We start from the raw sequence: 12,453 nt of genomic DNA on the forward strand, positions 1-12,453 counted from the left end.
GGTTGTTGCTCAGATGTGTTGGATGCAAGGCTTGGTGGGGTTTGGGTGTTGTATGTACTGGGTGGGTTGGTGCATTTTGATGTTTGTTTCTTTATGTTTTTCAGACCTGGCTTGCTTGATGTGGATACTTGGACATTCGTATGTTTATTGGGTTGCTAGGAGGGTGTTAGTTAGGCAGGAGGGTAGGCAGCTGGGTTTTCCACGTAGTAAAGCTGTAGTGAGGTGGATCGGGGTCCCAGTCATGCTGTGGTCCACAGTGTTTCCGGAGATTCAACGGTATGCCCCCAGATGTGCTATTGATGCATGTGGTTTTCCTTACCGGACACCGTATTGGTGTGGTCGGACATCAATGGGTGAGTGTCATGGCGCATGGCACGGTCAGTGGAAAGGTTCAATAAAGCAAGGATTAAAGTGAATAAGAGGTGGCTAGAATTTTTGTCCGCAACGGGGGGGGCTGGCGGTGCATCATGTAGAGCTGGAGGGAGATAACTGGATTTATCTAAGGGGAGATGGAGTTCACTTGACCATGGTAGGAATCAATATGTGGTTTTTGGGTTAGCAGGAGGTGCTTTAATGGGCCTTGCGGCTGTGGCGGGCCGCCCTCGCGTGAGGTTTCACTGGTGGGCGTTTGTGTCAGGGGTATAAGGTTTGTGAAGGTTGGAATGTTAAAATACAGTACGTGGAGTGTAACAAGTTGGGCGCATCTCGGTATGGGTAGCTTCCCTACTAATAAGTAAGTTCTATCAGTCATCGGGCTGCATCGGGTGTGAAAACTGTTAGGAATATTGTCCCTGAGCTGGTGTAACTGCGGCTAGGGGCTAGGATGGTAAAGTGGTTGGTGATACAGCCGATGCGATAGAGAAAACTTCCTTCATCAACCTGAGACATATATTCAGTCAGATACTTTTGGGTTGTAAAGTTCTTGTTTAAAGCGGTAGTAAACCCGCTGACTTTTTTTTTTTTCCCCCTACACCTGTAAGGGAAAAGGCAGAATGAGCTAGTATGCACCACATACTAGCTCATTATGAGATACTTACCTTAGAACGAGGCGCCGGCATCTCACCCGGTCTACGCCGAGGGAGCTGACATTTCCCCTCGGCGCATCTTCCGGGTATCGCGGCTCCGGCGCTGTGAGTGGCCGGAGCCGCGATGTCGTCACTCCCGCGCATGCGCACGGGAGACTTCTTTCCGGCAAGGTCTGGCGTCTGCCGGGCTTTCAGCCGAGAATCCCCTGTGTGCATGCGCCGCTGCAGTCAGAGGCTCATTGTGAGGGGAATATCTCCTAAACCATACAGGTTTAGGAGATATTGTTTTTACCTGCAGGTAAGCCATATTATAGGCTTACCTGTAGGTAAAAATTTAAAAATCAAGTATACAACTGCTTTAAGTAAAATGGAATAAAAAGTTCATAATGTTATTAATGGTTGTTAATAAATTACTGCTATGGCCCTTTAAATCCAAGAAATGTGTTGCGTATTTACCGTATTTAAGGTGATGGTTGTGATAAGGGTAATAGAGGTAGGCTGTGGCAGCCACAACATCAGCTATATTTCAGTCAAGAAAAGACTGGTAACTGCATGCCCAGCATAAGTGGAGGGCCTGCATGACTGAGTTGCTGGGTAGGCTACAAGTAGGGGGTAGGATATTGGTTTTGAATAAGGTGATAGGGCCTGCCCTATTGGGTAATATGGGGGCAGGGTGTGGCTGGGTGTGGCAGCGGTGGTCTAGTGGAAGGGAGTAGTTGTTTTAGGGTCAGTGGAGAGCCTGGCAGCAAGAAGGAGACATTTCCCTCCCTCCTTCCCCTTAATTTTGTTTTTGATCCAGGGCTATGCATGAGTCGGTTTTCGTTAGTGGTATTTTGTAATTGAGGGGTTGTCATAGCAGTAGGCAGGGGTCTCAGCTTTGTGAAGGTCGGAATGTTAAAATACAGCAGGGGTCAGCAACCAGTAGCTCGCGGGCAGGTGACTGGTAGATCGCGGCCTGGGCTTGTTGACCCGCCATTCCAGAGCATCAGAGTGCAATGCAGAGGAAATACTTGTTACTTGTAAAGTTGGAGCTGTGGTAGGGAGCAAGACCTGCATTATCTGATGCCTCCTCTGTAGTGCTAACTCTTGCCCCATGTGGAATGATACCAACTGCACTCCACCTCCTTTATCACCCCCACCCCAAACGCACCAGCGTTTAGCTGCAGTGTCGCAGACGCAGCAGGAGTCATACCCGCTGTCACGGTTGGTGGTTTGGCACCTGCCAACCATGACCCATTCAAGTGCCCTGCAAACTTGTGCAGTACAGCAAACAAGGGGTTAAAGCAGGCAGCATTGCGTTGCTTTCTCACCACCTGCTTTAACCTCTTTGACCCGCAGAAGCATGCAGTTGCACCACCAAAAGCAGCAGGGTGCTTAATTCCTGCTGTGGCATGTGTGCACCTTTGGCTGCTGTCTCGGCAGCTAAAAGGGGGGGGGGGGGTAGGTATTGGGGGGGGGGGGTAAAACTGCATATTTTTACCGCCCCCAACTTTATGCGTGAACAAGCTCTAAAGGTTCTGCTGCCGAATCCAACTAAGGGCTCATTCACAACTGCTGCTCCTCTGAAAAGTGATCCTCATCACCTGATTTAAACCCATGGTTGCCGTGCAATGCATGCGATTATGACACCTTCAGGTAGATCTCCACCTCTTTAAGGTTGCCTACCACTGTTCTACATAGTGTAAAATAATCAGCCTGATGAAGGGGCCTTATCCTTTATAACCTTGCTATGTCCTGCACTATACTAAAGCTGACCATAGATGGATAGAATTCTGAATGAAAATTCTCAAAACATTTGAATGCCATTTGAAAGATTTTGTTTGCCTTTAACATTTAATTTTTGAATGAATGGACTTTACTGAACAAAGACCAGATACACTGTTGGAAATTTGTTTATTCAAGAAACATTTTCCATCCTGCTCATTTTCTATAACTGCAGTCAAAAATAAGTGTCAATTTGACCCCACTAATGACTAGAAAAAATAAACAAACTTTCTTAGAATCTTCTTTTCCATAGGTTGGTGCTAGGATAGTTAGGAAAGTGACAGTGCTTGTTTTTTATAGGTAAATTTACCTATGATTTTGGCTGATGTAAAAGCATAGTTTGGCTCATTGTACTCAGTGAGCTACAATTGTTTAGTCAGGCCTGATCTGTGTGTTCTGCTCCTGCTAGTATGCTGGATAGCTCCCTCTATATCCAGGCAACTTGAGAAGTTTCTGGAGGATAGGTGTGGAGCTATGCAGATAGCAGCATGAATACTGATACAGTCCTGGTCTACTCCAGGGAGGCAGGCTCTGATGGCGGGCTGGGAGACTGTATTTATTCTTGGAGCCCACAGAACTCTGGGTCTTGTCCCAGAGTGGAGGAGTCCAGCCTGAGGGGGGAACGCTACCCTCTTAGGCACAGGCTGTCATGAGGAGACCTCAGGTGGATGACCTGAGTGAGGAATGCAGATTGCTTAGAAGAAGCTGACTGAGGGGAGCTGTCTGCTCCAGATCTGTCTGGTATTCACTGGAGGGCATCACTTGGAAGAGCATCGCTTGGAAGATTGGAAGGAGGCATCCATCTGTCCTAGGGCCTTGTGTGTACAGACATTGGGAAGATCTTGAGGACCTTGTGCTCTAGCTACCCCTCTAGTGCCTAGTTATAGTTAGCTGTGGGTCTGTTAAAGGGGACACTGGCTGGTGTCCTGAAGACCTTTATCCAGATACTTCTCCACTAAAGAAAAAAGGACTTTGCTCTACTGGCTGTGCTGCTACATAAACAGAAAGGAAGATTAAGTCCTCAGTTGTACAAAGTTCTTATCTTGGAGTATCCCACCACCTCCCTCATTCCTATCTAAGTTCTCCAAAAATAAAAACAACATCCCCATGACTCTTTTTTGTAGAAGAACGAATGAGCCTGCTGTGTGCCTGGCTGTGGGGCTGAAGTTGGGAAGACCTGGGCAAGTAATTCCTGCGGCTCCTATGGCAGTAGTGCTACAGAAATTTTACCCATCTATGACCAGCTTAAAGCGGAATTCTACCCGGTTCTGTGTTTATTAAAAGTCAGCAGCTACAAAAAGTGTAGCTGCTGACTTTTAATAAACACACACTCACCCGTCCCACGGTCCAGCGATGCGGCCGCCCGAAAGCCTCACTTCTCTCCCCCACCTGTCCGTGGCACCGGCATTACTACTGTGGGCACCCGGCTGTGACAGCTTGCAGCTTCACAGCCGGGTGCGCACTGCGCATGCACGAGTCGCGCTCTGCGTCCTGAATGGCTGTGCAATCTTCTGAGACCTGTGACGTATCCCAGAAGATTGCAGGGAGGGAGGGGCCGCCTAGGGGGAGAGGAGGAGTCGCCTAGGCCTCCCGAGGGGTAGTGGGAGCTGGGTACCTGTCAAAACTAGGTACCCGCTCCCTCCCCCCAAAAAATGACATGCCAAATGTGGCATGTCAGGGGGTAATAAGTACTTAAAACGGAAGTTCCACTTTTGGGTGGAACTCCGCTTTAAGCCATTAAATCTACTGCCCTCCGTTATTTTTGTTTTTTTACCAAAAACTATGATTGTTAATATATGTTGCAGCCAACATGGGAATATAAATCATCCTTAACTGATAGTATTGCGGCATGGTCTGGGAAGTGAATAAGTTCGCTGGAAGTCTTATCATGTAATTGCATTTCTGAGTACATTTATAACTAGTGTGGGTAAAGGTCCCGTTTAGTATTTTCTCTCCATTCAGATAAAAGATTTATTCTCAGTCTGTGTATAAGAGATTACACAGATAAAATACTGTAAGGAAACTTACTGATTTTTTAGCGACACTCCATTTATCTTCTGGAAGACTGTGGTACTGAATCAATGTATTCTGCAACTTTGTAGACATTGTTGGTACATCTATATGGTCCACCATGTTTCTAAATAAAAAAAAATAAATATTGCCATTAAATGATGTTAAAATATAACTAGCTACATACTAAAACAAATTACGTTTTACAGGCCCCCTTCGACCTCTCCATCTACTACACATGCCCCAGCAGAGACCTCCGATTAAACCTCACCTTCATCCAAATAATGCACCAAATGTACCACCTTCATCCAAATAATGCACCAAATGTACCACCTTCATCCAAATATTACACCAAATGTGCCACCTTCATCAAAACAATGCACCAAATGTGCCACCTTCATCCAAATAATGCAGCTAAATAACACTGAGCCGGCTAGCCAGTGGTTCTGCATCATTGATTATGATTGAGAACTTGGGGTGGAGTTACCACAGGCAAACAGGCTGTAAACTTTACAAGACAATTTTCCATTAGCTTAGTAAATGAGGTGAAGCTCAACTGACTTCCATTATCCAACCATGTGACAAAAAATGATGCTGTTTTTTTTATTTTCTTTGTACACTATTGGATATTCTTTGCAAAGGATTTATTTTATTTGTTTACCACACTGGGAAAATCCCTTTTAAAGTGAACAGTTTATTTTCCTACCCTACTGTCTTCACAGTCCATACAGTATAAAGGAGAAACTTGCAAGCTGACGTCTTCTACATTACACTCAATAGCAGAGGGAAACATGCAACACTAACTGCTAACCAGCTCAGAGAAGAAATGAAATGCCACCTGGTTTTGAGTGGTGTGTTTATTACCTTTGCATGTGGGTAATGTGGTAATTACTTTAGGCCCCTTTTTAAAGCAGCAGTATGGTCTTATTGTGGCCATATTTTTGCTTAAAAAATATACCAGCAGTTACACTGTAGGTTCCATACTGCGCATTGCAAAATGGGTCATAAAATGCAGGTGTAATGTGGAGTAAACACTACTGACTGTGGATAGCAATATCTAGTCTCTGCTTTAAATAAGCCTGTTAGTGGTACTTTGGGAACCCTAAATCCTTGGGCACTCTAAAATCAAACTAAATATCCATGCCATCTTACCCCACTTCCTGCCTTAGAGGGTGCCAAAAGACAGGCGATATGATAGAATTTTTAGTCTTACCCTAAGGTCTATGGATAAGGGTCTATATCTATACAATTCAATCCTACTTAGTAATCTTCTAAAGGACCCTTGGGAAGGAAGCTTTCCTTCATAAACCCATTGATAATGTCCCTTGTCAAAGGTTAACACTCAAGTTTATAGCCACCAAACAAACCATTTCTGGAGCATAGAAATCCCCATCCCATAATTTAATCCCAGACACAGGGTACATATATCAAAGAAAAACTATCCGCAACACTAGAAAATACCCATGACAAATTTCTCTCAATCTGGCAACCATGGCTTAATTATTCCCCCCCCCCCCACAACAGACCTCATATCTTCTCCAACTTTGAGATCTGCAGGTTAGCTCGATGTCTGGACTAGGGATGCACTGATACCAGTTTTTTAAGGCCGAGTACGGGTAACAATACCAATTACCGATACCTATTTTTAGTGTGACAGTGTTTTTAGACTAATGAAAAATGATTACTTAAAGCGGAGTTCCACCCAAAAATGGAACTTCCGCTTTAAGGGAGGTCACCCCCTGACATGCCACATTTGGCATGTAATTTTTTTGGGCGGGGAGCCGGTACCCTCTTTTCAGAGGGTCCCGGGACCCACTTCCTCCCGGCGCACCGCGGCACCGAAAGGGAGATCACCTCTCCTCCCTCCCTCTCGGCAATCACCTGGGACACGTCACAGGTCCCAGATGATTGCCCGGCCAGTCACTGCGCGGCTCACGCATGCGCAGTGGGCGCTCACAGTTACAATGCCGGTGCCGCAGAGAGGATGCGGGCTTATTTTTAAAAAATAAGTAAGGATGATCCCAACGCTGCTGACTACATCAATGGGGTATCTCAGGATTAGGATCCCATGGGTGGATCAGATCCGTTGTACAGGTGTCACTGTCCAGCGCCTGTCCTTGTCCTGTATGCTGCAAATGACATGGAATAACTGACTAGGGAGGGGTGCCAGCTATTGCATGCACTTTCCTAAAATAATAATAATAATAATTAGCTACAATGCAGTAATCATGATCACATATCTGCAACTTGGATCACTATGTAACAACAAAGCAGCAGTCATGTGACTTATCTATAGCATGACCCAGCAGACTTGTGTCCCTAAACAGTAGCTTGTGCTAATCATCTGTATGGATGTCCAGTCTGACCTCCTGCCATAGAGAGTGACCTGAGTACTGCAGTATGAGAGGGATCTACTGATACCCCCAATAGTGACATTCTACATCATATGTGATCAGCTACACTGCCTCTGATCACCTAACTACCAGGAGCCTGGAAAGCAGCATGCTGGGACTTGTGGTTCCCCCTGAACCCATCACATGACAGTCTCCATGTATATTACAATAGTGTCATCAACAGCCAGATACACTGTCTCTGATCACCTAACTATGGGAGCCTGGAAAGCAGCATGCTGGGACTTGTGGTCCCCCCTGAACACATGATCACACACACACAGTCCAATGAAAGGATAAATAATAAAAGAACACACAGCCCATAATATCCTTCTACACGTACCCAGCTCTGCCTTCTCACTCGCCGGATGGAAGCTACACAGTATTCTCCAGTATCGGCAGTTCTACTACCGGCCAATCACGGCGCGAAGTCATTCATATCCGCGTCAACACAAGAGAGCATGAACCAATAAGAGAAGAGCCCCGGTCAGAGCCCGCCCCCCGTCCTGTTTGTCCGCATCTGTGCGATGGCAGAAGGATGCTGGAGTGGGCGGAGCCACGTGACTGATTCAGACATCTCCGCTGTGTGTAGAGTGATGAGCGGAGAACAGATGGGGAGGTGTAGGGAGGGAGGGATGATGTACAGGGGTGTCTAGGATCATAGCAAGCAGTATGGAGTGCGGGGGGATCGGACAGTACAAAGGCATATCCTTAGCTGTGGATGGGATGTCTTCCTCATTCCTGAATCATTGTGAAATTACCGGATTATCAGGTGCATCAGTGTTTATGTAGTTTAAATATTGAATTCCAGATGTAATGAATCAACAATAGTTAGTGTAGTGCTCAAAGTGGTGAAACAAGTAAAATAATTTAAAAATGAAATAAAAACAGATGTATAAACGTTAGGGTTGCCACCTGTCCAGGATTCACCCGGACAGTTCTGGTTTGGAATCGTGTGTCCGGGTTTCAGACTGCCTGAAACGCGGACACATTATTCAGACCGGACTATGGTTTCCCAGTAGGGTTGCTGGTTGCAGTTGTCTTAAGCTGAGCGTGTCTGTTACACTCTTTCACACCGCCCAAATCCGACACTATCAACCCCCCAAACACACACAGATGGGAGAGGAGAGAGGGCTAGATCTGCACCTCTTCCTCCCACCCCTACCCCTCAGTGTCTGCCCAGACTCAAATCCCCGGCGCTGTACCTCAGAAAAGGAAAGTTGGGGCCTTAAATTTGAAGTCCAGCAGCCTCAGATCCATCTGGATGAGAGGTGCTGACTGACAAGGGGTGAGTGAGCTCACCATCCATCCTGGTCTGTGACTGAAGTCTCCCCCCTTCTCTCTCCTGCAGCTGAGTAAGTGCATCAAGGCAAATCGGGGTTCTCAGAGCACCCCTTACATCAGAGTTCTCCTTTACATCAGAGGCCATAGTGTTCTCCTTTACATCAGAGGCCATAGTGTTCTCCTTTACATCAGAGTCTTCTCCATACATAGAGTTCTCAGTGTTCCCCCTTAAACCAGGGTTCCCAGAGCATCCTTTATTTTAGAGTCCTCAGAGTTCTCCCTTATATCAGAGTCTGCAGAGTCCCCCCTTACAGTGAAAAGGATCTCTGTGAGTTCAGATGTAAAGGGGAACTCTTGTTAATAACTTCATATGATTAGAAATGTTATTTATTAGGAAAATATCTCTATAGTTTATACTATAAAAAGAAATTGCCATGTGCCACTAAAGCGTTTGGGTTGGACTTGAAGAAAAGGTGGAAACCCTAATAAACGCCTCAATGACATTACCCAAGGTGTATACAATGGTGAATGATTAATCTCACAAAATTGTGTATAGGTGAATAAAATGCTGAAAAAAAAATCATAAAATATGAGTGAATGTATAATGATGAAAATTATTCAAAGTTTATGAGTAGGGATGAGCCAAACACCCCCCTCCCCCCACCCCACCCCGGTTTGGTTCGCACCAGAACATGCAAAAAATTTGTAAGAACACGCGAACACCGTTAAAGTCTATGGGACACAAACATAAAAAACAAAAGTGTTCATTTTAAAGGCTTATAAGAAAGTTATTGTCATAAAAAGTGTTTGGGGACCTGGGTCCTGCCCCAGGGGACATGGGCGTCCGCAGAACTTTTTTCAGGGGGGGCATCATTTTAAGGTCACCCATGCTCCACCGTTTTTCGACAATGTTGAAAATACATGTGTTATATAAGAGATCATTCATCTTCACTTTGTATTGGAAGTTACTCAGGCATACCATGCCCATATACTGTAAATAGCCTAGAGAATGTACATCTTTTTATATTGCAATGTATTGCAATGCATCTGCAATACAGTATAGCTGTTTTCATCAAGATCAAAATATGGCCACCACAATAAATGTATTGCAATACATTGCAATATAAAAAGATCATGGTACGCCTGAGTAACTTCCAATACAAAGTGAAGATGAATATATAAAACATTACACTACACATATATATTTCCAGCAATAGCTGGTCCAACTTTCCAACATATATTATAATATACAATACCTCACAAAAGTGAGTACACCCCTTACATTTTTGTAAATATTTTATTATATCATTTCATGTGACAACACTGAAGAAATTACACTTTGCTAAACCTCTGTATGGTCTTGGCCACCGTACTGCAGCTCAGTTTCAGGGTCTTGGCAATCTTCTTATAGCCTAGGCCATCTTTATGTAGAGCAACAATTCTTTTTTTCAGATCCTCAGAGAGTTCTTTGCCATAAGGCGCCATGTTGAACTTCCAGTGACCAGTATGAGAGAGTGAGAGCGATAACACCAAATTTAACACACCTGCTCCCCATTCACACCTGAGATCTTCTAACACTAACGAGTCACATGACACCGGGGAGGGAAAATGGCTAATTGGGCCCAATTTGGACATTTTCACTTAGGGGTGTACTCACTTTTGTTGCCAGCGGTTTAGACATTAATGGCTGTGTGTTGAGTTATTTTGAGGGGATAGAAAATTTACATTGCTATACAACAGTGGTTCTCAACTCCAGTCCTCAGGACCCACCAACAGGCCAGATTTTAAGTATTACCTTGGGGAGATGCAGACTAGAATACTGCAATCACTGAGCAGCAAATGATATCATCTGTGATGTATTTCAGTTATCTTGCAAACCTGGCCTGTTAGTGGGTCCTGAGGACCGGAGTTGAGAACCACTGCTATACAAGCTGTACACTCACTACTTTACATTGTGCACTGGGAACAAGATTGGAGATTTTTTGTCTAAATTCTGGTGTCTCTACCACAAACTTTTATTGAAGAAGTAATGGGTGGGGAAAAATTGGTCTTTGGGTGTCAGGGGTGCCGTCACACCATAACCCTATAGAGGTACTCTTGATGAAAGCAAGAATTGGCCTTGCTGTCAAAAATTGCAATGATATGCACCTGTCAAACAGGTACGGAAAAATTGGTCTTTGGGTGTTCATTGTGCCCATGAAACCCAGGGCTTTTTTTCTGTCGGAACTTGCCGGAACGCAGTTCCGCCACCTCAGACAGCCCTCTCCTCTGCAGACTCTTACATAGAACAGAAGCCGATAGAGGAAGTTTTCTATACCATTCACTTCCTCCACCATCTTCTGTATACTAGGCATCCAGGGAATGTGCTCCACAGCTGAACTGTGGAGAGGGTGAGCTGTGGGGGGAGGTGAACTGTGGAGAGGGTGAGCTGTGGCGGGGGGGTGAACTGTGGCGAGGGTGAGCTGTGGGGGGAGGTGAACTGTGGAGAGGTTGAGCTGTGGGGGGGACTGTGGAGAGGGTGAGCTGTGGGGGGAGGTGAACTGTGGAGAGGGTGAGCTGTGGCGGGGGGGGTGAACTGTGGCGAGGGTGAGCTGTGGGGGGAGGTGAACTGTGGAGAGGGTGAGCTGTGGGGGGGGGGGGCTGTGGAGAGGGTGAGCTGTGGGGGGGAGAACTGTGGACGAGAGAAGAGAAGGTAACCTGTGGGTGGAGGGAGGGGGGTGAGCTGTAGAGAGAGGGTGAGCTGGGGGGAACTGTGGAGAGGTTGAGCTGTGGGGGGGGGGGGACCGTGGAGAGGGTGAGCTGTGGGGGGGAGAGAACTGTGTACGGGAGAAGAGAAGGTAACCTGTGGGTGGAGGGAGGGGGGGTGAGCTGTAGAGAGAGGGTGAGCTGGGGGGGACTGTGGAGAGGTTAAGCTGGGGGGGAACTGTGGAGAGGATGAGCTGTGGGGGGAGGTGAACTGTGGAGAGGGTGAGCTGTGGGGGGAGGTGAACTGTGGAGAGGGTGAGCTGTGGGTGGGGGGGAACTGTGGACGAGAGAAGAGAAGGTAACCTGTGGGTGGAGGGAGGGGGGTGAGCTGTAGAGAGAGGGTGAGCTGGGGGGAACTGTGGAGAGGTTGAGCTGTGGGGGGGGGGGGACCGTGGAGAGGGTGAGCTGTGGGGGGGAGAGAACTGTGTACGGGAGAAGAGAAGGTAACCTGTGGGTGGAGGGAGGGGGGGTGAGCTGTAGAAAGAGGGTGAGAGGGTGAGCTGGGGGGGACTGTGGAGAGGTTAAGCTGGGGGGGAACTGTGGAGAGGGTGAGCTGTGGGGGGGTGAACTGTGGAGAGGGTGAGCTGTGGGGGGAGGTGAACTGTGGAGAGGGTGAGCGGTGGGGGGGGTGAACTGTGGAGAGGGTGAGCTGTGAGGGGAGGTGAACTGTGGAGAGGTTGAGCTGTGGGGGGGGGAACTGTGGAGAGGGTGAGCTGTGGGGGGGGGGAACTGTGGATGAGAGAAGAGAAGGTAACCTGTGGGTGGAGGGAGGGGGGTGAGCTGTAGAGAGAGGGTGAGCTGGGGGGGAACTGTGGAGAGGTTGAGCTGTGGGGGGGGTGAACTGTGGAGAGGGTGAGCTGTGGGGGGGGGAACTGTGTACGAGAGAAGAGAAGGTAACCTGTGGGTGGAGGGAGGGGGGATGAGCTGTAGAGGGAGGGTGAGAGGGTGAGCTGGGGGGGGACTGTGGAGAGGTTAAGCTGGGGGGGAACTGTGGAGAGGGTGAGCTGTGGGGGGGAGGTGAACTGTGGAGAGGGTGAGCTGTGGGGGGGAGGTGAACTGTGGAGAGGGTGAGCTGGGGGGGGGGGTGAACTGTGGAGAGGGTGAGCTGTGGGGGGAGGTGAACTGTGGAGAGGGTGAGCTGTGGCGGGGGGGTGAACTGTGGCGAGGGTGAGCTGTGGGGGGAGGTGAACTGTGGAGAGGGTGAGCTGTGGGGGGGGACTGTGGAGAGGGTGAGC

At 47.5% G+C, this 12,453-nt stretch overlaps 1 protein-coding gene across 1 annotated transcript in view; it reads right to left on the bottom strand.

Moving 5' to 3' along the window:
- STARD4 (StAR related lipid transfer domain containing 4) overlaps nucleotides 1-7,709 on the bottom strand; it is a 33,207-nt gene extending 25,498 nt beyond the window's left edge. The window contains exons 1-2 of the mRNA XM_073624609.1: nucleotides 7,533-7,709; nucleotides 4,818-4,926 (exon numbers count right to left, since the gene is read on the bottom strand). Coding sequence (XP_073480710.1) covers nucleotides 4,818-4,922 — 105 coding nt within the window. The 5' untranslated portion in view covers nucleotides 4,923-4,926; nucleotides 7,533-7,709. The remainder of the gene's footprint in view (nucleotides 1-4,817; nucleotides 4,927-7,532) is intronic.
- Nucleotides 7,710-12,453: the final 4,744 nt, after the last annotated feature.

This window comes from Aquarana catesbeiana, linkage group LG01, assembly GCF_042186555.1.
Source record: "Aquarana catesbeiana isolate 2022-GZ linkage group LG01, ASM4218655v1, whole genome shotgun sequence".
Lineage (NCBI taxonomy): Eukaryota > Metazoa > Chordata > Amphibia > Anura > Ranidae > Aquarana > Aquarana catesbeiana.